Source organism: Nestor notabilis, unplaced genomic scaffold (genome assembly GCF_000696875.1).
Source record: "Nestor notabilis isolate BGI_N333 unplaced genomic scaffold, ASM69687v1 scaffold25822, whole genome shotgun sequence".
Lineage (NCBI taxonomy): Eukaryota > Metazoa > Chordata > Aves > Psittaciformes > Psittacidae > Nestor > Nestor notabilis.
Genome location: NW_009919147.1, coordinates 1 through 23,564, shown reverse-complemented (window position 1 = coordinate 23,564; position 23,564 = coordinate 1). Strand labels below are relative to the sequence as shown.

The 23,564-nt window shown below is 45.8% G+C and overlaps 2 protein-coding genes across 2 annotated transcripts; one reads left to right on the top strand and one right to left on the bottom strand.

Annotated features, from left to right (window-relative positions):
• Nucleotides 1–1,061: 1,061 nt before the first annotated feature.
• LOC104401364 (chromosome unknown open reading frame, human C17orf104) lies at nucleotides 1,062–13,420 on the top strand (the record flags this gene model as incomplete). Its single annotated transcript, XM_010010110.1, has 7 exons — nucleotides 1,062–1,178; nucleotides 2,350–2,507; nucleotides 2,598–2,702; nucleotides 4,273–6,127; nucleotides 7,751–7,885; nucleotides 11,285–11,465; nucleotides 13,197–13,420. Coding segments are annotated over 7 exons (2,775 nt in total), but the record flags the coding sequence as incomplete, so codon positions are not given.
• Nucleotides 13,421–17,098: 3,678 nt separating this feature from the next.
• CCDC43 (coiled-coil domain containing 43) lies at nucleotides 17,099–22,664 on the bottom strand (the record flags this gene model as incomplete). The annotated part of the gene is made up of 5 exons (XM_010010109.1): nucleotides 17,099–17,286; nucleotides 18,681–18,739; nucleotides 19,350–19,485; nucleotides 21,826–21,913; nucleotides 22,630–22,664. Coding segments are annotated over 5 exons (506 nt in total), but the record flags the coding sequence as incomplete, so codon positions are not given.
• Nucleotides 22,665–23,564: the final 900 nt, after the last annotated feature.

Genomic DNA, 23,564 nt, shown 5'->3' with positions numbered 1-23,564 from the left:
CGCGCCGGGGCTGAGGGAGGCTGCTCCTTCGCCGTGTGTCTGCCGCCGCGACTGGGCTCAGCGCCGTGATGCCCTGCTCTGTGGGGCGGCCCGGGCCTGCCTGTGGTGAGGGGTGCTATGACGTAGCTGGGAAGGGTCGGGAATGCGATTCCCAGTGGCCTGAAAGAATTCCATGAGGAAGAAAGGAGTGCGAAGGGTTTGGGGGTGTCATGAATCCAGACCACTGTGCCTGTGCGTGCCCTCGTTCCTTGAGACCACGGAGAAACCGTGGCACAAGAACATCCTTTTAGGAACAAGTGCTTATTCGTAAGCATTCCCAAAGAGCAGCTATGTTTAAACTATCATACAAGTAACTTCACTTTTTAATTTGCAAGCTAAAGGATTTTTTAGCAAGTCATGTTTATTTTAGCTTTACATTTTCCTCATGCACGTCACCTTCTGAAGAAGGGAAGAAAAGACACCCAGCTTCTGTTTTCTGTTCATTCCTTGTGCCCAGTGGCCAGCTGCTTCTGAACTCTTGCAGGTTGGCGATGGGGAGAGGGGTGGTTCTTAGGTGGAAGTTGTTTCTCCCATAGCTGCAGAATGGGACAGATTCCCCCCGTAGCTCCCGGTATGTGTGGTACAGCAAAACTCTAGCTCCTGAAGTCTGAAAATGCACGTCCAGGGTGGAAGAGGCACAGTGATGAAAGGACAAGAGGTGTCCAGCCATGCACAGAATGGCTCTTCTGCTGTTGCTGGTGAAAGGATGGTAATTCTGCTCCTCTGAGGTGGTTCAGGAACCTCCCAGCACCTGAACAGTGTGAACAGCTCAGGTGCAGACAGAGGGCAGGTTTCCTTCTAACCTGCACCTCCTGTCTCCAAACACCAGGTGAATTTCTGTGGTTTTCTGGGTTATTTTAAGGATGAACATATCAGTATGTAGAATCATTCCTTGAAAGCTCAGGTGGAGCAGAATCCACAGATAAAGTGTTTAAAGAAGTTCCTGTTGGTATAAAACCTACAGCTCTCAGGTCTGTGCATAATTATGTCCTTCTACCACTGTTTTTTCTTGTCTTCTATAGCCTAAAGCTGCATTCAGAGGTGGCAGTCGCTGCTGGAGTAGTGCCAAAGCTGGCGGGAGGCTGACTGATGTGTTCAGTAGTGACTCTTCCTTGCTCTATGGTTGCTACAACTCACAGGTTCCATTGATTATAAATGAATCCTTTTATATCTGTGTAGGAGTTTGGGTTGCTTGTAAACAAAATGGTCAGAAAACCATTTCTAATGCAGCTGCTTATACTGGTGAACTTAAATCACTATGTTTGATTTATACATAATAAATCTCCATCATCCTAATGTTCATAAGAAAGGACAGTGAGTTTTTTAATACAGTCACAGATGAAGCAATGTGTGGTGTTCAGTACACTAGTATTCACTGTGTTCTTTGTTCTTCCGTCAGCATGAACAATTGTAGACAAAGTGAGGAGCAAATGACTTTTTCTTGGAAAACTGGGAAGAAGTTCTGGTATTGCAGCAGATACTTCTGTAGCATACCACACGCAAGACGTCTCTATAGAGCAGCCTGCTGAGCAGGGCTTCTTAGTCTGACCAGTACAAAATGCCATGACAGCTGGGTATATCAGAGCTCTCTTTTCATTTTTGTCTTTCACAGCCATAAACTTTCACCAACATAAAAGACATAAATGCAAACCTGTTCCCAGTACCTTCAAGAACATGCATTACTTACTCTGCCCAAGACTTGTGGGGCTTTGTCCTTCCACGTCCTTTAGTCCAACATCATTTTTTGCATGCAGAATTATCTTACAGACAGGGGAGCTGAGCCGTGAAGTTGAGACACCTGCCTATAGCAGTACTGGGAATAAAACCTGCTCTTGTGCATTGCTTCCTGTAGCTGCTAGAATGCTTTGCTCCATAAATACTGTATTTTGTATCTCTTAACATCTAACCCTGTGAAAACACCATGATTTTTGTTTTCTCACTGAAGAGCAGAGAAGGCATGTCATACTTAAACCAAACAAGCTCCTTTTCTCTTAAACTGTGCAGAAGACCTTTCCTCTAGGAAAGTAGTGGCTGTGGGTTTTCCGTAATGACTGGGAGGAGGGGGAAGTCTCCTGACTCCTGTCAGTGGTCATCTGCTAGAAACTGCTGCAAGGAATTCTCACTCCTGTTTGTGTATGTGCTGGGCAGCAGGCACCAGCAGAAGTTACCTGCAGCCTTATGTCACATTACGTGGCTTGCTTGCTTCTCGTGCTCTGGTTACTCAGAGAGTGAGCTCCACGTAGAATGATGAAATGATGAGTTGATGTGTTTCATATTAAAATCCACACTTTTATTGTCTATAAAATGCAGAATGAAGAAAATGTAGAGCTACCCCAGACCTACAGTTCTTCCCTTTCCACATCAGAGTACTCCGCGCCTGTGGACTCTTCCCTTTCCTATGTACCGTGGTCTACATATGGAGATGATACTGAGCAGTCTGCTGCTGCTCAGAGTAATGTGAAGTCCAGGTAGTCATCTTTGACAGTGAGAATGTGTGTTTTGATGGAGTAGCTGGATATTTTCACTGAAATCATGGTTTTAATGCAATTTGTTTTCAGGATTCAGCCTGAAAGGAATGATTATGGCAGTGAAGCAGATTTATATGGCCTTGTGTCTAACATCTTGGATGAACAAGAGAAATCACAGCCATATTCTGCTGAGGGGTGAGTGTGTTGCCACGCAAGCGCTGTTGGCATTCTCCTTCCTAAAAGCTACCCTCACTGATCTCAGTCTGTGTTCTCTTAGTCATCTTTGCATATGCTGCTGGCAAGTCTTCGTGTTCTTCAAGGTTTCTCTTCCTTGCTCCTAATCTAATATTTCTCTTGGGATACTTGAAAGCTTTTCTCTAGGTACTCAAATTACATGGTAACTTCTGGCTTTCTGGTATTTACAGAACTTTTTAATTGACACGTTTTAAGTAAGTAAGTCCTTCATAAGCATTGTGGAAATGCTGTATTCAAATAAATCTCCTGAATATATGCCTTGGCCTACTTATTTTAATTTTTCTTTAGATCAAGATTGAATTCAGACTTTAGGTTTCTTTCTTAATTCATTTCAGTTCACAGAAGGAATACACAAAACACAAAATCATACTCTTTGACACTTCCCTGAACTGGCAGGAGAGAAGAATTCCGTGCATGCAAAATGAATGTTTCTTGATGTTAGTGCTACCTAAGCAATATTTGCATACCTAAATGTCAGGTTTATTATGCCTGCATTCTAACACCAGGAGAAACTATTAGGTAGTCACAATTACCTGACACAGAAGGATTCAGCTCCAGCATCCCCAAGATACTTGGAAGATTCTTTTGCTTGAATCTGAGTACTCTAGCTGTAAGAGGTAAGAAAGGGAACCCAGTTCTTAAGGTTCCCAAGCCAGGTGCCTCTCTTCCTTTCTGTCCTCCCAGACAGTCCTCATGGTTTCTGTACATGTGCTGAGTTCTGTAGCTGGAGTGAGGGAAAACAGAGAGAGGCAGTCTTGATCAAGAGAGAGCTTTACAAGTCCCTTTGCTTCAGACAGTTACAGTTGGATTTCTGTTTTCAGTCCTGCCAGGTTTGGCAGTGACTTCCAGGCACAATTGCCTTTTTTCCTTAGGCTGTATACAGTTTTCCTGGACAGTGATTGATTGTTCTGTGTTAACGATGATAATCAGTGGAAGGAAAGGAAATGTGCCGAGGTGCTTATTCTTGATGTACCTGCAGGAAGCAGTGTAAGGCAGCATAAACCACAGGCGAGACTGGAGCAGGAAGTTGATAAAGAGAAGCATTTTGTCTGGGCTGCTTGGATGCAGCTTTGAGAGGTTGTGGGTAGTTTGGGAAGTACAATTATCTTGTTGCTTAACCAGGAGTATTTTGGTGGTGACAGATAATAAATCTCTTGACAGGATTTGCTGTAATTTGGTGGGTACACATCACTCGCAGCTGAAAGGCATTATACATAGCTCTTAAGTTGTATAGATGGGTTTAGACAAGACAGAATCCTTTTTCTCGTATAGTTAAGGATAACTGTGAAGATGACAGTAGTGGATAGAAGCTGGAGTAAGACATCTTTGAATTGAGAGGAAGTATTTAGGTTGTATTTAGTTGTGTTAGTATTTAGGTTGTGTTAGTATTTAGGTTGTATTAGTATTTAGAACCCAGTTAGAATTGGGTTCTTAAGCCTTTTTCTGCAGTTGGGAATGGAAGAGGACCACCACACATAAGACTCTAACCATGTATTTCTTGTTTTCCAAGGAGTTGCCCTCCCAACTTGAAGTCAATATGGTCCACAAACATAACCAGAATCGTGGACCACCATGACTTGTTGCCAGAAACTAAAAGACCAGTTGTTGGAGCTGCCTCACAACAGGGTTTTTATAGTAATGAATCCATACCTGCTGCTGAAAAACAGTACTTGCAAAGTGGTACCCTCTTGTCGCAGCAAAAAGCAGATGAATGTTACCACGGGTTTCCCAGCCTGGACCCTGAGGAGCAGTGTCTGTACCCTCCCAGGAGCAATCATGCCAGCTGTTGCAACGTGCAGACTAACGAGAGCACGAAGACAACACCCTTATATCAGAACTATCCGTACATAAAAAACACCTTTATGCCCCCAGCTGTGTATTCAGAAGTAATCAAAGACTCAGGAGCTGATGCTTATTCTTACGGAAGGGAGAAGGCATGTCCCAAAGGAGCAGACACGCTGTTGCACCAAAAGCGGGTGGAAGTGTTTCTTCCAGGGTTTCACAGATATAATGAAAACACAGATTATAGTAGGTACCCTGAATATTCTCATGCTAGTAAAGCAAAGCCTAACAAGAGCACCAGTTGTAGCTTCCAAGAAAATAAAAAGTTAGTAAATGGCACCACTGAGGCACCACCTCTGGACACAGAACCCTATAGTAAGTTATTTCAAGTTAAATCGGGAACTCAGAAAAACCCAGAAGATACCATTTTAGATCAGCAAAACTTTACCTTTCCCAAGGCTGTAGGACTTCTACCAGAAAAGCGATTTGCAAATGAAGCTTCATTCTGCACTGATTTGGGGCAAAAATTTGAATATGGACTAAAATCTTTGACAGCTTGTCCAGGGAACAGTGACTGTGCAAATGGTGTGGAAAAGCAGCAGTTTTCCAAGTCTGATCTTCAGAATTCTGAATACTGTAAATCACTTCCATTGTTACCACATGCAGGAAACCCTTCAGCAGGGACCACTGTAAGGCCACCTTGGATGACCATTCCAACAAAAACAGCTGCTTCTGCCCCATTTCAGAATCCTTTGCTGAAACCCAATAACCATTTACCTGCTTTTCCAAAACGTTCCAGTCATTCTAATGATTTTTTACCGTTGCCATCTTCAAATTTCCCTTTAAATAGTAATTTATTTCACAATTACTTTCAAGATAATCCTTCCTTTTTTTCAAGTCTTGATTTTGATTATAACACTGCAGAACAAGCTAGGTCTGCTGCTTGCATGGAGGCACTGGTTAGGAGTGGAGAAGAGAATCTCATTGAGTATTTGAGTGAAAAGAAATTCAAGCAGCCAAATGAATTCTGTGACAATTACGCAGCTCAGCAGTTTGGGATCATTGAAAACATGAACAAACACCGTTTGCAGTTGAAGTCACCGAGTGAGTGTTATGATCTGGAAGGACAGAAACGTGCAGATGGGCTGTTGCAGAACACGTACCAAGATTTCATGGAGTCTCAGGCTCAGTTCCATCTCAGGCAGGGGAGTGAGGACAGTAAGACCATCAATCCCCTGATATGCCTGCAGGCTCCAAGCTTTTCCAGCAATTGCATGATGGGTGACTTCAGACGGAATCAGCAGCTGGGCTCAGGTGCTTTCCCCTTGAGATCAGGTTGCATCTTCCGCCGTTCCATTCTCCCTCTGATGGAGTCTCCTGACTTGTTCTCCCGTGATGATTTAAAACGTTTCTACCCTTATTTTAATGATAAGGTGTATGGTGAGAGCCCTTTTTCTGGGTTTCTGCCAGCACTTGAATTTCAGAAGCAAGTTAAAAGCCGTAGTGGGCCTGCCAGCGAGCTTAATGTTAGACTGGAAGAATGTTATGAGCAGTGGAGAGCTTTGGAGAAAGAAAGAAAGAAGGTAAAAAATAAGAATTAATATGCCATATCACATGTTTGATGTTGATCTCATCCAGCTCAGTCCAGTTAGATCACGGGTAATTCTCACGAGTTGAAATGTTTAATGGGACTTCAAAATCTAAAGACTTTGTTTCCCTGTATATTTGGGACTGAAAAGAGAAGTTTTGAAGGTCTGTAGCCTGGTTGGGAGCATAACTAATGTATTGAATGTTGCACTTAAAGCAGGAATTAAGACACTTTTTCAGTCTCAGAGTTGGGGGGTGTGTGAATAACAAAGCCATGTTACACCTTTTTTGTAACACAATAAATACTGGAATACTAGAAACTTCGAAAGCAAATCCAGTAGTTATATTTTGAATTGGATTAGACTTTAATCCTTTCAAGAATTAACTAAATTTCTTAGACCTTAGCTTTTTAGTACTTTATATGAGGAGTTCTCACCTCCTGTTTCCCTGAAGTTTTAAACCTAAGATGTGTTTGAAGGAGCTTTTTTTTTTCCCCCAGAAACTGAGGCTGAAGAAAGGGTAATACTAAAACACTTGACTTAAAGTTTCAGGTAGCTTTGTATGAAGCCCTGCTTAAAGCAATTGCCCTTCTTGGTCATCAGGGGAAGTGCTTCAGGTTACCCTTGTTGCATGTAAAAGCTTGACCGAATGTCTCCAGTTCAGCTCAGTTTGAGTTTCAGTGCCATCTGGAGCTGAGGGAAGCCAGAGCAAAGGCACCTGCAAATACTGGGGTCGGGCATTTGGCTGAGGACTGCTCTGAGGAAGCTCTGTTGTGCTGGTCCACCAAAAAAAAACCCATAATTGTGAGGGGCTGTAACACAGGAGGGGAGCTGCCAGAGTGTTTCCTGCCAAAGGCTGGTTGTTGATTATAGGGGTCAGGGAGAGTTTGACTTGAGGAGGAGAACCTGGGTCTAGGCTTGGGTGGAAAAGTGCAAAAGAAAGAGTTGCCACATGTGTGGCAGGGGCATGTGGTGGGGACAATTAGGCAACAGATTTATGTGGACCACCTCAAAACAGTCTAAGAGGTGCAAATTTCAACTCGATGCAGCCAGCTGTGTGTTGCTCCAGGTCTTCCAGAGCCACAGAGCGATGGGGTGAGAGAGACTAAGATCTGAAATCTGGCAGTCAGGATTCAAAGTAATTTTCTGGTGGCTAGATAAAATATGATTTCATTTTAATAGAACAAGCTTTCTGTGGCTTGACTAATCTGTACCAAAATCAGCTTAATTGCTGACTTAAACAATTTGCTTTTAATTTTGTGGATGAGATCCACATCTGTGTGCTCCATCTTTTTTTGCCTTGTTATTCTGACTTGCCTTCATTTATTTAGTACAGGCTGTACAGAGTGGGAGAAGACATAGCACTTCTGAAACACCTTCTGTGGGCATCATTACTTTAGTTGAACTGCTTTCAATAAAGCAGTTGTTCACTTAAAATAGGTGATTGTCTTACCAAATGGTTAAATCCCAAATGTCTGAATCCTCCTTAGCTACTAAAAAGAACAAGAAATCCAACCTCTAAGGGGCGAAATTGTCTATCTGATATTTTTTTCTTGGTTCTGTAAAAAAGCACAATTACAGCTTACATTCTTAGGGACTTATTCTTTTGTTTTCCTGCAGACTGAATCAGCTCTTGCTAAGAATTTCCAAGGGAAAAAGATTTCCAGTGCTAACAACATTCCGATTCCAAAGCTGACATCAAACCCTTCAAGAGTTGATCGCTTAATTGTGGATCAGCTTCGTGAACAAGCCAGAGTGAGTTGTAGGATTCAAACTAAAAACATCTATTGAACTGATCAGACAGAACTTTAAGTACAGGATAAGATATGTGAGATGATCAGAGCAGCTTTTCCCAAAATAGCTTTCTTCTTAAATGCTGTGCAGGGAATAGTATTTCAGCAGTCCCTGCTAGAATTCCTGCAGCTCCAGGTTCACTGCTGCTGTTACCAGGGAACCCGTGGAGTGGCTGCAGCTCATGTTTACAGCCCTACATGCCAGGAGGATGCAGCTTCTAGTAGAGGTGCATGCATGGGATGCCACAATCCACTCAGCTAACCAAACTGCTTGCACAGCTCTAAGATGTGCATTTTAAGCTCTTCTGTTTTGAGCAGCTGAGCAGAGAAAAGGTCACCCTAGATTTGTAGGTGCTGTATTAGAGGAAGTATTTGTGATGGGAAAAGCAGGTTTAATTAATGTTTATAAGATTTTGATATATATGTATTTGTTTGAGAGTCTTGTATTTTTTTAATGCTGAATGGTTATTTGATGCAGCTTCAGCCTGAATTTCTACATTACTAGTTTGCTGCTCAAGCCAAACAGCCATAACCTATAGGGCAAGCATGGCCAGTGGCTTTGAAGGTGCCTGTAGCTCTGTGGCCAAACAGATGGTGCCAGTGTGCAGCATCATGCTGCTTTGTGAGGCAGCAGCCTGCAAGGGAGGCAGAAGGGAGGAAGTAAGCAGGAGCTGAGCTGCCAGCAGAACAGCAAGGGTCTGATCTGCCTCTTCTGAGGCTGAGAAGCCAGAGCCAGGATGCTCGTGCTGCAGAAGGAGGAGACATGTGGGCTGAAAGCGCAGCACTGGAGCTTGCCCCTGTGAGGGGATGTGGGATTCAAGGCAGCAGCTGATGTTCTGAGGAATGGTGATTCTGGAAGCTTGGTACTGCTGAGCTCAGCTGCTCCCAAGCAGCACTGGGAAGGACCATCTTCCCTGCCAGCCTCACGGAGGTGAAGTACACTGAGGAGCCATGCCTGCTTGCTGCCTGTGCAATTGCCAGGCTTTTGTCATACAGCCGAGTAGAGAGTATGGTGAAAGACTTGCTGCTAGGCTTAGTGTACAGTCTTTAAACTACTGCTTTATGAACCCCAAAAGAGCAGTGTTATGAAGTTTCCACTTTCAGACAGCTTGCCTGTCCTTGTCCTAGTACTTTAAAACTGCATCTGAAAAAGGACTTAATCATATCTAGCCATTTGAGGAACCAAACTTCAGGGCATAGAACCTCAAACCATTGTTAGATAGCAACTGAAAAGTAGTTTTAAGGATGCTCAAAAGCATAGAGAGGCTGTTGAACCTGGATTCTAACAGCAAAAAGCTTAGTGACAGCCAAAGAGAAACTGCTGCAGAGGTTCAAGTGGAAGTTGAGCTGGCTGAATCTTCATAGTGTGGAGCATCTAATTAAACCCTCTTGGTGGCTATGCACTTACTTTGTTTTCTCATTTGAGACTTCTACCTGTGGTTGCTTTCACTTCCAGAACAAAGCCTAGCTGATGGAGAGGTGACAGTAGCTTCCTTCACTCTGTCATCAGTAGCTATTAAAACCACTCTAACAGTCAAAGAACAAACTTTAAACCAGGATCTCCGCTCTACAGACTGTATCTCATCCCTCTTGTGTCTGGGAAGATGTAAATCCACAGCTCCATTGTAACTGGAGAATGTCCCACACTGGGATATGCTGAGCTTGTCCTGTCAAAGCTCTTCTGTTCTTAGCTGATAATGACTTTTGCCAGAGAGAGGAAATCAAGAGCTTATTTCTAGTAGTGAGGGTATGTGTGGGCTGGGGAACACATTATATAGTTCCTGCTCCAAATACAGCTTTGTGAATAGAGTCAACAGAGCAAGGCCTGAAATGTCAGTCCATGGTGCATGCTCACTTCCAGACTCCAGTGACTGTGGCTGGGAGCCTCCAGCAGTCAGCCTCAGCATCACTGGTGGCTTGATGCTTTTCCCAGTGAAGGATCTGAATTACTTGGCAAGCCCCATGACAGCCAAAAGGGAAGGGCAGGTTTAGTTAATTCCTCTGAGTTGTGAGTGGAAGGAAGGGTCTCTTTGGAGTGCAGGATGAACTTCTAGGAAACCTGAGAGGATGGGAAAGCAAGCATTTGAGCTTTGTTGATTGCTGTAGGTTTTGCTTTTAGCTGCCTGGCACTTCTCCCAGGCTTAGTATAAAGAATGTAGGCATTTAAGTGTCAGCTGTGGATCCCACTGGATGAGGTTGAGGTACTTGAAAACCAGAATGTAAGTTCTTTTGTGGCTATGGATGTGAAATGGCTGGGAAATGACTGTCAGGTTCATCTTACTTTGCTTCACTTGCTTGTGTAATCCTGCTATGCCATTCCTTAAAATCTGGCTTTTTCTTCAGGAGCAAATGTAGGGGTTTTCAAACAGTCTTACCTGCTTTAGCTTCCTATCCAAGTGACTGTTCTGAGGATACCTGGGGCACATTGGGAAATTGTTCTGCTCCAAACACCTTTCTAGCCACCCTTTTTTAGGTTTTCACACTTCCATGCCAGTCCTTTTCCTAGAGAATCCTACTGTCGTTCCCTTGCAAGGAAACACACGAACTTTGCTTTGCACTGTGCTCCCAGACCCTCTGCTGCTTCTTTTTAACCTGTGGATGACCGTTGCCCAAGGAACATTACTATTTTGGATTTTTAGTTTTACCTCTGCAGACAAGCAACCAGGTTCCTCAGTGGTCTGTGAATCATCATTTAGGAATGGCTTATCAATGGGAAATATATAGTAATGTTACTGTTGTAAGATAAACAAGACAAAACCAATGCAGGCTTTGAATTGATTAAACAAAACTGAAGCATTTCTGAATGCTTGTACTTGATACTCTTTAAAAGAGCTCCTTCAGTGGTGGGTATCCGTTCTGAAAGTCAGCCAACACATGTGGTTCCACAGCAGCTTTAGCAAATCCAAACGACTGGCACAGCACAAGGAGATCACCCCAGGAAACACTGGCTGCCCTTTGTGGGGTTGGGTTTCACCCAGATAACTGCAGCAGTGCTGAGAGAAGGGCGGATCACAGTGGTCTTGAGTCAGAGGAGAGCACATTGTCATCAAACCACCTTCTGTCATATGTTTGCCTCAAAGTTGTATATATCTATTATTAACTAGTAAGCTGCATGTCCTGATACTGGGGTGTTTTAGCTTTGCTGTTGTGCTGTGCACACCCAGGTATTCTACAGCTTCAGGTTTGGAGAAGAAGAAACCCTAGGTAAGAATTTAAAACCTCTTCAGCTCTTAACTTTATGAACTGTTCTCAAAAGAAAATAATGGTTATCATTAATCTGGTCTTTCTAATCCCAGTTAATTTTCTTGAAGTCTAGATGAGTATAGTTTGAACTCCTGTAACATGTAAAAATGTTCATTAGGTTGTGACTTTACTGGGAAAAATGGAGCGCCTTCGCAGTTCTCCCCTTCATGCTAACATTTCCACTGCTCTTGATAAACATCTGGAGGTAATTTATGTAGTGCAGTCACGTAGAAAAGATGAAATTGTAAATGCTTCCAGTCGACAGAGGAAAGGAGCTCCCAGATGCCAGGATGACAGAGGTATAACTATGCTTACATACTTTTATAAGGTAGCTGAAAAATTCTACACATACTGCAAGTGTATAAGAAAATCAGTGTGAGGGTTATTTGATAAACTTGTGATTTATTTTTCAGTGTCTAGAGCTTGATGGGGTTTAGATGATGGTTTTGAGAGGATGCTAAAACTGGGGTGTAGTGATTGATAAGTGGGTTAAATCAATTTGGAGTGCATTTATTCAACTAATAAATCAGCAAGGGGTGAGAAGGTAGTGGGGTTTTCTTTGTAATGCAGTTTGGGATTGGGGATGATCATAGAATCACAGAACGGGTTGGGTTGGGAGGGACCTTAAAGCTCATCCAGTTCCAACCCTCTGCCACGGGCAGGGACACCTTCCACTAGACCAGGATGCTCAAAGCTATTATGATATTAAGCTATTGCCCCTTTCTTTTCCCTGTCCTTCATGTTCCTGTTTGTAGCTCTCTCACTCTGCCTTTATTTATGTGTTGAACTTCCTTGGTAGCTCCATCCTGAATCTGTGCAGTGAGACCAAGCTGGCTTTGCATTACAAATGCATTTCCTCTTCAAGCATGTTCTGTCGTAGATGAGCATAAAATACAAACCATACGGTGGGTGGATACACAAGAATACAATAATCAGAATGTTCTTTACCTTAATAGAAGATGATTTGACTTGGTTAGTAAATAGATTAGTTTTCAGGATCTTTCAGAAGGATGCAGATGTTTCAGGTCATTTTCTGAGGGGAGAAAAGACCCTTTTAATGTCTGTAATTCTCAGGCACTGTATTCAGCCAAAGACTTGAAAACAATTCTTCTTTATCATTGTGGGATTTTCCCTTCTTCCCTGGTAGTGACCTGAATGCCAACCACATCTTACAGCTTTAACAGGCACATTTATGGGAGGGTCACTTGTTTCTTAGCTTCCTCTAGGCAGTCCAGATGACACCATTCCTGTGGTCAGTTCCTCATTCCATAAACTTGGGGTGGAAATTGGAATTTTGAAAATACAGGACCTGATTAATCACATCTTCCCACTGTGTATTCTGTCCTTTATTTCTCTGGAGTTACCCTTCCAAACACTACCTTCTGAAATGCTTTGGATGGCTGATGCTTGTATGGAGAAGAGGCCTTCCATGGTGATTCTTCACAGTTATCTGAATCAGTTTTCTGTACCACTCCTCCCAGCTGCTTTAGCAGTGGTCACTCTGTGCAGAAGGAAGGAGGGTGTCTCAGAATGGGTTTTGCTGAAGCCAGCCCAGGGAGTGAGAGCGGGATGAGCTGCTGAAGAGGGATGGTGAGGGAATAAGGGTAGGCCTTCAAACTCTGTCCTTTTCTGAGGAATACTCCTAGGAGGGCCCTGCTTTCACCTGGAACGGTGAATCCAAGACCAGGGGTTGAAGGTAGGTGCCAGGTTTTTGCAGTAAAATGAAACTGCAGTCGTGCAGTACATGGAACACTTTAAAAGCCAGAGCTGACCCTGAGGCTTTAGGTGCTACTGAAGAGTAGGCAACAAAGTGAGTACCTAAATTCTGTAACCTCCTTGTACGAGGGCACAAAAATCACTGCTTTCTCAGATTCAACTTTTAGAACCTTATAAAGAGACAGGCAAAACCAGACACTAAAAAGAGCCTAAAGTTTTACTCTCTTGAGCAGTGCCAGGGTGAATCAAACCCAAACAGGGCTTGCTGCTGACCTGTGTAAAAGAAAGATTCAGCTGCCTTTTGCTCCTTGCAGATGTGTTTGCTCTGGCTTTGGCAATTAAAGAGATGAGCATGGCAACCCGTAAGGTCCGTACGGCTCTGTGGTGTGCGCTCCAGATGACCTTACCCAAATCTGCAGCTGGAAAACCGGATGGGGAGAAAGCACTTTGGGGGCTGGATCAGCCTGAAGAGAAAGCCTGTGAAAGCCCGGATGGTGGCAGCGTCCTGAGTCAGAGGGCTGACGGGAGCAAGCACTAAGGAATACTGTACCCAGAAATACACTCCACAGGGTGTATGTATGAGAGATGCTACACTCACTCTTTTTAATTATTTGTAAAGTTTTGAACTAATATTCATATTTAAAGCTGTATCTTGATGAGATGTTGAATTTGCTTTAAAGGGCTCTCGGGTTCAACTTCAAACCGTTCACATGACATCATCAGAATATTGCAGCGCCAAACTGGTGAATGTTAACTTAAAAACTAATAAGACTTCTTAATTAACAGCCAAGGTATTCTTTAACTTCTGCAGGTGACCCCTGGCATACAACTCTTCTGATAACTTCTTTTAGTTCTGCTTTACGAAATAGGTTTTAAACTAATGATTCTTAAAGACTGTAGGTGTGTGGTCAGTCTCGGTTGAGATTGTGATATAAAAATGGTTTCCTTATTGAACTAAAACCTAGAAACAGGAGGACAAAAATGCAAAGAATACCCCACGTTCATGTAAAATTAAATATTTAAAGTATAAATATTTATGAATTTGAGATTTTAGATCTAAGTTGGTGAAACGAGAGGGCACCAGGTTCTACTAAATTGCTGGTATGACAAAATTGCTGTTGTGAAACCATGCAATTTACTAAACGTGTTCAAATCATTTGGGCATGCATTCGGGGAATAAACAAAAGAATCTCTTGTTTTAAAGTATTTAAACATAATCAAAAGACAACATGCACACAGGATTATCCTTTGAAAAGCTGTGCAGCAGCTGAAATAACGAGCACTGTTTTTAATACCTTCACTTGAAAATTGGAGGAGGCATCACAACGTTCTGAGATGTAGGTTTTCGCAAAGTTACTCTTTTCACTAGTTTGGTTTGAAATTTGGTTTCGTATTTTAGACTTCTTAACTGACCTCTGTGTTTTTGACAGTTCCAAGTACTTGTTCATTTGCATATCTTAACCTGTACAGAACACAAGTAACTTATTCACCACTGCAAAATGCTGGTATTATGTGGCTCAGGAGATAGATGGGGTTTTAACACTTGTAGCATCACACTTACAATGTGTGGATTAAATTTATTCAGCTGTCCTTGCCTAGACACCCTGATATTTTACATGTCTCTGTTCTTCTTACTTCTGGAAATCCTGATACGCAAGAACGTGCGATTGCACCACATAAATTGTCACAAGATGTTGGGAGAAAGAAACCAAACGGGGATGCAGCAGGAACCAGTCACTTTTGATCACTGGATGACCAAAAGCACTGCCAGAGCGAGCTTACCGGGGCCAGAGAGCAAAGCCCACCTTCCTGCCACACATCACTGCATGAAGCTTGGTTCCGTTCACTTTAGGATATGTTGATGTTGAACGCTGTTCAGTCTATCTGGTAAGAAATAAATTAGCTTTGGTTGGAGAGCATTTGTTCTGTGATTGTCTTCACAGCCTCAGCTCCTAGAACTTGAGCCATTAACAGGGACTGTCATTTTCAGTGAATTACTGAAGTGCGTCAGGAGGTATAAAGCAATAGTGATGCTGAAATTATTCTAGGGTAGAGAGAAGTGATTGTAACATCAGACAAACCAGGGGGGAATTGTATCAGTGCAGGGAAGCCAAAGTGGTGGGTTTTCCCTGCAAGTAATCTCGCTAGTTACAAGCTCTGTATTGCCAGGGGAAGCTGATGCAGTGATTTCAGTGTCTGTACTAGAAATCCAAGGAGCCTGTCTGGGGCGTTCCTGCTTTATACCTTTCTTGGTGTTGCTGCCAGTGGCACGCTCCTTAATGTTCTGAGCATCAGCCTTCAGCTCTCCTGAGGCACTGAGTCAGCAGTGAAAACCACAGGCTCCATGGCAGAGCTGCTGCCTGCCCTTGGCTGCCAGGGGCCAGGGCCAGCCAAGACTCTTCAGGTGCAGCCAGTTCACATGCTTTGGTGTTTGCACAAGACTGCAGCACACTCCTGGGTTTCCAGCAGCAGAAGCTGGTGGAGCTGTGTGGTGGGTGCTGCTGGATGGTTGTGGTGCTCCTCTGCCCAAGGATGTGGCTGGACACTGTGGGGCTGGGACCTTCCCTCATTGCTTTCCCTGTCCGTCTGACCAGTGACATGCAGTCTCAGGGAGCCAGACGCAACAAACCACTACCAACCCGCACTTGTCTGTGGGTAGAAGGTGGGAGTGGGACCAGAGGGGTTTGTGAGAGCTGCCACAGTGCACTTGTGACTGCACCTTTCCTGATACAGACCTTATCACCTGTACACCTTTTGACACACACACCAGAGCTGTTTGTTTTTGCTTGGCTCCCGAGCTCTGCAGTGGGCAGAGGGGACAGTTCTTGCCTTCTTGGGCGAAGGCAGCTCTTTCCTCTGGACCTTTACAACCAGAGGACTCCAGCAGCCTTGAGAAATAGTGTGACTCCAGAAGCACCACTGTGGCAATGCTGCTGCTGGGTAAAGGACAGTGAAGACACAGGACAGGCCAGAGGGGAGCCTCAAACCACACCACCAACAACCACAACATTCTCTCAGACAGAGGAACCCAGTTCTTGGCCAACCAGTTTTATTATTCAAGTCCAAAGATAAAGCAGTTAGATACACTTGCAGCAGCGAGTTAAACGGGAGGCACGGCCCTTGAGGCAGGCTGGTTCTGAAAGCAGGCAATGGGGACAGGGATGGCCAGGAGCACAGGGCACCCAGAGCAGGAAGCTCCGGGCATGCCGGTTCCTCCCGCGCCCCGAGAACACGGCAGCTCCTTCAACACTCAGTTACAGCAATTAGTGTTCTCCTTTCCAGAGGCAGATGACACCAGCATGGAAAAGGCTGGAAACAACAGGTAACAAGCCCTTTTGGGGCGAAAGCAGTGTTCAGCCCTGACTGTAACTGTGCCTGGCAAAAGCCACCAGCTTGTAAACCCAGCGCAGCCGCTCAGCACCGCGCCACACTCAACCACTCACCCCGCAATGGCAGTATCCAGGAGCACCATTTATCCAGCTACTGGCATCAAGTCTTAAAGTAGCACAAGGAACTGACCAATTTGCTACCACTGCACCACGGCCTTTACCTGACGAAGAACCTGTGGGTGATGCCATCCCATAGCTGCAACTCGCCTGGATTTCATCTCATTCCCTTTCTTTCGCTGCAGAACAGCACTTGCCCGCACCGGGGTGAGCTCCAACCCTGCTCTCTCAGCACAGGCACAACAAAGACCTAGCGCTGTTCTTGGCAGCAGAAATACATGTATTTGCAAATACATTTTTCAAGGCTACTGTAAATAAACTCACATTCGCCCTGTAGCAGCAGATCCTTGATTACACATCAGAAAGGGGCTCTGCTCTCTTCTCAAATCCTAACTCTTGCTGCAAACCAAGGCTGGCAGGAGGACGCAGCTTGGAAGCCCTCTCCTACATCGTGTTTTGCTTTGCTTGAAGTGGTGAGGACAAACCAACCAATTTAAAACCATGGAGATAATCACTTCACCTTTCTTTGGTACAGACACTGGCCACAAGAACTGACTGGGACACTGACACCACAAGCACATGGCACACTTCAAGTTTAAGAGGTGCTTGAAATTTCTCTTCTGCTAACTAAAAAAAAGGGAAAAAAAACACCCAAATGCTTCCAAAGAGCCACTCGCCAGCCATGTGTCCAGAATTTCTGCTGCTTTTTAAACACACACCATATTCATAAGTATTCTTATCCCCTCGAGAGTCCGACTGGAGAACCGCAGCTACCGCTTCCGCTCGCCTTTCTGTGTCCTTTTCTTCTCCTTTTCCTTCCGCTCCTGCTTGGCCAGCTTATCCTTCTCTCGCTGGACTTTATCTTGCTCTTTTTTCTTCTGGAACTCATCCCGCAGCAGCTCCCGTTCCAGCTTCCTGGCATTCACCACATCCTCTACGTTGGTGTTTCGGAACAGCGCTGGGGTTGTGTTAAGGGCAGACGAGGCTCTGGCTGAAGCCGCGCAGCTTCTGCGCCGCAGCCCTAGTTTGGGGCTCTAAACTAGACAAAGCTTTAGCACATGAGGTGGTTTATTCTACCTCCCCCCCTCACCTTCTGGCTTCCTCACCAAACAGGTAAGGAATTTGGGAATGAGGAATGGAGAAGGAAAAAGGGATCTGCTTATTTTTCATCCCACGCTGGTTTGGGTTGGAAGGGACCTTAAAGCTCATCCAGTTCCAACCGCCTGCCATGGGCAGGGACACCTTCCACTAGAGCAGGTTGCTCCAAGCCCCATCCAACCTGTTCTTTTTCCAAATAGGAAAGTCACACAGAGTCAATGCATGCTGCCTAGGAAAGGATTTGTCCCTAGAAAACTCAAGTTGCTACAGGTTCTTAAGAGCAGTATGTAAAAAGAGTTGCAAAACCTCTACAAACCTAAGAGGAAGAAAAGTAACACAGGGTACAGCTTCCTCCAGGGGGTTCACTACAGCTGTGTCTGTGACACGTGTGGTTTTACATGTCCACACGTGTGTGGATGTATCTGCAGACACTGGTTACAGCGGGTGGGACAGGGGCAGGGAGCCAGCAGGGACAAGACGTCCCAGCAGCTCCCCACCAGGATGGGATGGGGGCTGGTGGCTCTGCCCATCCTCCCCTCCCTGCCACAGGAACGGCTGCAGATGTGGGAATGGGGCAGCTCACACTAAGGATCATCAGAGTCTCATGTCCACCCCACAGCAAGGAGCGGCATATGCTTTGGGAAGAACATTAGAAAGAGCAAGTGGGTGCCTCCTCCGCTGTCTCTTCCTCCTAACCACAAGTCATGGAGGGCCAAGAATAATTTAGATTTCCCTTTTTAATGATGTGATAAAACCTGCTTCTATCTTAAACCTGCCAGCTAGTGAGCTCAAGGAACATCCCAAATTACTGTGTTGAGGAAAACATGGAATACTTGACCCTTGTTCACCACAGCCTTACTAGTGTCACAGTAGTTTTGCTTCTGTTGTACTTTTAATAATTCCCAATGTGATTTCCCTCTCTGGACACCAGCTAACATCAAGCTCATGTTCATGGGAGAATTACTCTTACTTGTAAACATGTTCTGTGAAGCTTCAAAGAGGGAGGGAAGGAAGGAAGAGAGGAGAGAAAAAGAGACTGACAGGACCACTCTCCGCTGTGCGCAGGGCACATGTGAACCTCCAACTCTCATCATGAGCAAGGTCAGGCTACATGAGAAGAAAAATAATCACCAAACTTAGAAGGTGGCCCTAAAGCAATGGGGAGGATCAACAGGGATAGGTAAAGATGGGAAACTCACCATGGAAGCTGCCTTCCTTCCAGAAAGCCTGGGTCACCAAGAACTCAAAGGATACATTTTTCCGACCCAATATTCACTGCCGTCGCAATCGATCCATCCTGTTCATCCTCACCAGTGAGAGAATTAAGGAAATATGGACACCAGTAATGGCCTTGTGACTCTGGACAGTCACACCTGACTCCACACACGACAAATAACCATTCTGCCAAGCCACGAGGAAGCAGCTGAACACTCACAGACCCCACATGCTCAGCCCCCTCCTGCTGCTCGAGCACCAGGTACCATTCCTTCCCGTTTCCTATTCAACTTTGCTCCTCAAAGAACTTGTTCTTCAGCATTACAAAGAGTGAACTTTAAACTCTCCCACTTCACTCTCTCTGAAAAACACTTTTTCAGCAGATTTCTCATTACAAAGCAATAGATTAATTCAATTCATTAACTGCCATGTACAGAGTTACCAGGAGGTGATTCCCCCCTCTTCTGCAACAAACCTGGACTGGGGGAACCTTACTCAGACAAACATCCTCAAAGGAGCATCTGCTCATGGCATTCCTCAAATGAGGAGCTTCCATGCTTTTCTCCATGGAAGTTATTTTATCGTGGAAAAGGAAGATTGAAAAGTTTCCCCAATTTTCCCAATAAGGACACTGTGTTCCTTTAGGAGATCTCTAACAACCATTATCCTTCAAAGCACCAAGTCTCAACTGGCTCAGGAAAAGGATATTCCTCCTCGTCCGTCACGTTGGCATACTGGGCCAGGAGGGCAGCTTTCCTTTGCTTCTCCTCCTGGGAGACCTCTTTTGGCTTCACCACAATCTTGGCCTGCTTCTCCATCATGCTGGCGATGGCTTGGATCTCATCTGGCAAGGAGAGGAGTCAGAGCATCAGACCTGGCAGGATGCACCACGTGAGCTGCTGCCTACAGCTGCCGGCCCCAAAAGGCACCGTCCCACTGTCACGGGCTGTCCCCCGTCTGTGGCTGGGGACAGATGCACTGAGCTAAAGGGAGAAATCCCACCCCAAAATATCCCCCACCCTCCTCCCACGAGCCTTCTCACACAGTCACTAGTGGGGAATTTCATCTTGGATTTGAGCTCCTGAAGCCACCGTGGGGATGGCTGAGGCCAGCAGGGCGGCTGGCGCAGGGATGTGGTGCTCCTGACGAGGAATTCCCTGGTCTGTGCTGCTCGGACACTGCTTTTTCTGGAGCAAGGGAAGTTTCACAATGAAACTTTGCAATCAGCAGGACTCTTGCTAATGAAAATCCATTTTGCTCCAAATCACATTCTTGTCTGGTTGAAAGCAGATAAAGATGTTTATTAAACCCACATCAAATAGAAATCCCGAAACCGCAATGTGACTGATGTGACCTGAAGCAACTTCTTTGTTGCCCAGAGAAGCTGTGGCTGCCCCATCCCTGGCAGTGTTCAAGGCCAGGTTGGACACTGGGGCTTGGAGCAACCTGCTCTAGTGGAAGGTGTCCCTGCCTGTGGCAGGGGTTGGAACTGGAGGAGCTTTAAGGTCCCTTCATCCCAAACCAGGCTGGGATTATACGAGTTTATGAATCCTCTTTCTTTTCTACCTACCCAGGGAAACAAACAGCTGATTTATCTTCTATCACTCAAGTGTTTAGCTTGTTAATAACTTCTCCTCAGGATTCTGTTATTCCAAATAGATATTGACTCCACTGGGGATTTATCCTTTCACAGAACCACAGTGAAATAATTAAATCCTTGCACTTCTAACAAGCTAGATACACACGGCTGCCTTCTTCCAGTGACAAGTGAAAAACCAGCCCTGTGGGTAACTGACAGCATGAGCAGGAGTCACCCAGCAGCAGCTCCTGCAATTCCAATCACTTGTCCCCAAAAGAGGGATTTATTTTACTGAATGCACAGAACAGTGTAACTTGTCCCTGTCCCCAGGCAAAGGCAAGGTCAGGCCAAGGACAGACTGCTGCATGTGGTTCAGCTGCCTTGTCTATACAGAGGAGTTGAGCGAGAGTGGTGAAACACTGAGGTTCAGACAAGAAAAGTGCTATGGAAACACAGGCTTCATGAGGCTGGAGCAGGGCCTGGAGCACAAGTGTGATGGGGAAGGGCTGAGGGACCTGGGGGGTTTAGTGTGGAGAAGAGAAGGCTCAGGGGGGACCTGATCGCTCTCTGCAACTGCCTGACAGGAGGATGGAGACAGGAGGGGGTTGGTCTCTGCTCCCAAGGAACAAGGGTTGATTCTCTGATTCTATGATAAAGGCTCACTGGGAGAACTCTTCTAGAAGGACATCAGTCAGTGACAATATTCTGTTTGCCACCAGAACCAACCAAAAAATGCAAAGCAAACAAAAAGCAGGATTTAGCCAGAAGGGATGTGACACGGTCACGGGCAGTTGGAAGGTCACTAACTGATCCATGCAGTGTGCTTAAACCAGCTAAATCCTCCAGCATATGACTTTATTGTACTCCAGAGCTCTGCCCACTGACCGGAACAAGCCTCCCATGGTGAACAAGAACAAGTCTTCACTCCTGAGCCAACAGCTGAAGTCGAGGGATGGATTCAGGGAGGGCACAGAGAAACAGTGGGACTACAGATGTGACTGGGAAAGGAGCAGCATTAGTACAGCAACAGCAGCCTCACAGAGCATCCCCCACAAGTATTTATGGGGAAAAAAGGACGGTTTTAGGAGAACACTGTGAAAGAGGAGAATATGGAGAGTAAGTACATATCCTGATGTGTTCTGGGGGGGAGCAGCAGCAGAGGGGACAGCCCAGCTCTCCACGGGTGCACTTGGATAAAGCCACCAGCTCTCCAAACTGGCACAGACTGAAGCAGCAGAGGCTTTATACACCATCACAACTGCATCTCCCAGCAGAGTGCTGCCATGGCTGCAGTGAGCACTGAGCAGAGGCAAAGCCCTGGGTGTTTGGTGAAGGGAAACAGAAAAAATGCTACAGGAAAAAAGAAAAAAAGAGCTTTTGAACCCAAAAGAGCAGCAGAACGCCAGGGACAGCCACACGTGAAACAACTCATTTCATATTTCGAGTCAGAACAGTAAATAAGCAGCAATGGCAATGAGAAGCAAAGGACACACATCAGCAGTGCTGCTCTGAGCTCCTGGCAGGACGAGCACACAGTTCTCATCGTGGCAAGGCCCTGCAAAGCACTCACACCACAAAGAAGGGCACACCGAGCAGCGACACTACCTGCTTTTTTCTCTGTGGCATCAACAATCTGAGATTCAGACCACTTCTCCACTACTTCCCTGCAAACATCGTGTAGGAGATCTTCTTCCTAGTGATGGAAAAGAGACTTCTCAGTCTTGGAACAAAGCTGGTCTGCTTTAAATGAGCATGAATCAGATATGAGGAGTACCAGCTGCAATGAACCTGAACACGCAGCAGAAAGCTCGAGGCATCAGCTTTTCACACACCACCTCCTTGTTAAATGCAAACACAGGGCTTGGGTTAACCTGGGCTGGCACAAGTAATGTCCTGCACTTGCTTGGTGACACAGCTCAGGACCAGGGAACACCTTGACATGTCCCACAAACCCCCTTTCCCATGACACAGCTCTAACAACACCCGCTGCTTTCCTGGCACCAGCTCTCGAGGTGCAACAGCCCCACAGCCACCACGGGAAGGCCATCAGGTGTCTCCACTCTGGACATGTCCTGCCCAGCGTTGTTCCTCTTCTGAGCAAGGCTGCAGAGAAGCTACTCAAAGGCCAACCTCACTAAAGCAAATAAATTGGACTGGATAAAACAGGGGTCGAGGCCAGTATGGAGCTGAAACTCCTCTGGTTGTCCCAACAGACCATCTCCTCCCACCAGCAGGAACATCCTTGTGCCTGCTGACCTGCCTGGAGCACGCTCTAGAGGTGGCAGTGGAATGTTTTCACCACTGAGGAAGACCTGAAACCCTGGGCACCAGGCACCTCCAAAAACCACCTTCGAGTTCCAGGACGAGCTATGGCTGAAGACATCACCCATTGAGCAGAGCAAAGCTCACCTGACTGGGGGCAGCAAAAACTGAGTTCTGCACAACTGTGAGACAGGCAAGGAGATAAAAGCACACACAAAAATCTCCACCTTTTGCTCCAACATAAACAAGGAACAAAGTCCTCCTGCTCCAAGCCTGCAACAGTTAAGCACACAGCAGGACAAGGTCCCCAGGCTGGCGAGGAGATGCCACAAGGAGAAACGTGGGATATTGAGGCTGTGAGAGGAGTGAGCTGCAAACAGAAACAGCAGAAGGACCAAGGGTTTGTGATCCCCAATCTCAGACTCTAACAAGTCAACACGTCTTTAACAAGAGCAGATCCTGAGAACTGGAGAAGAGAAGCTGCGTGGAAACCTCAGAGCAGCTCCCACTGTCTCCAGGGGGCTACAAGGATGCTGGAAATGGGATCTTCATCAGGGACTGGAGTGACAGGACAAGGGGTGATGGGTTCAAACTGAACCAGAGGAAGTTCAGGTTGGATCTAAGGAAGCTCTTCCCTGTGAGGGTGCTGAGGCGCTGGCACAGGGTGCCCAGAGGAGCTGTGGCTGCCCCATCCCTGGCAGTGTTCAAGGCCAGGTTGGACACAGGGGCTTGGAGCAACCTGCTCTGGTGGAAGGTGTCCCTGCCCGGGGCAGGAGTTGGAGATGGATGAGCTTTAAGGTCCTTTCCAACCCAACCCATTCTGTGACTGTCTTATCTGCTAAGACCAGGTATAAGAAACACCCTGAGACAAAGACACTGCAGAATTACAGCTCCCAAAGCAGACGAACACTGAGGAAAACCCTTTAACCCTTTCCTGCACTCTCCAAACTCTCTCTCTGGACCCTGCCCTCCCCGACCCAAGGTCTGACTCCTGGAAGCCAACACTGTGCTGTGAGCAACGCCGACCACCTAACCCAGCCCTCCCAAAAGCCACCTCCAGCACACGCTTTGCGCTACGGAAA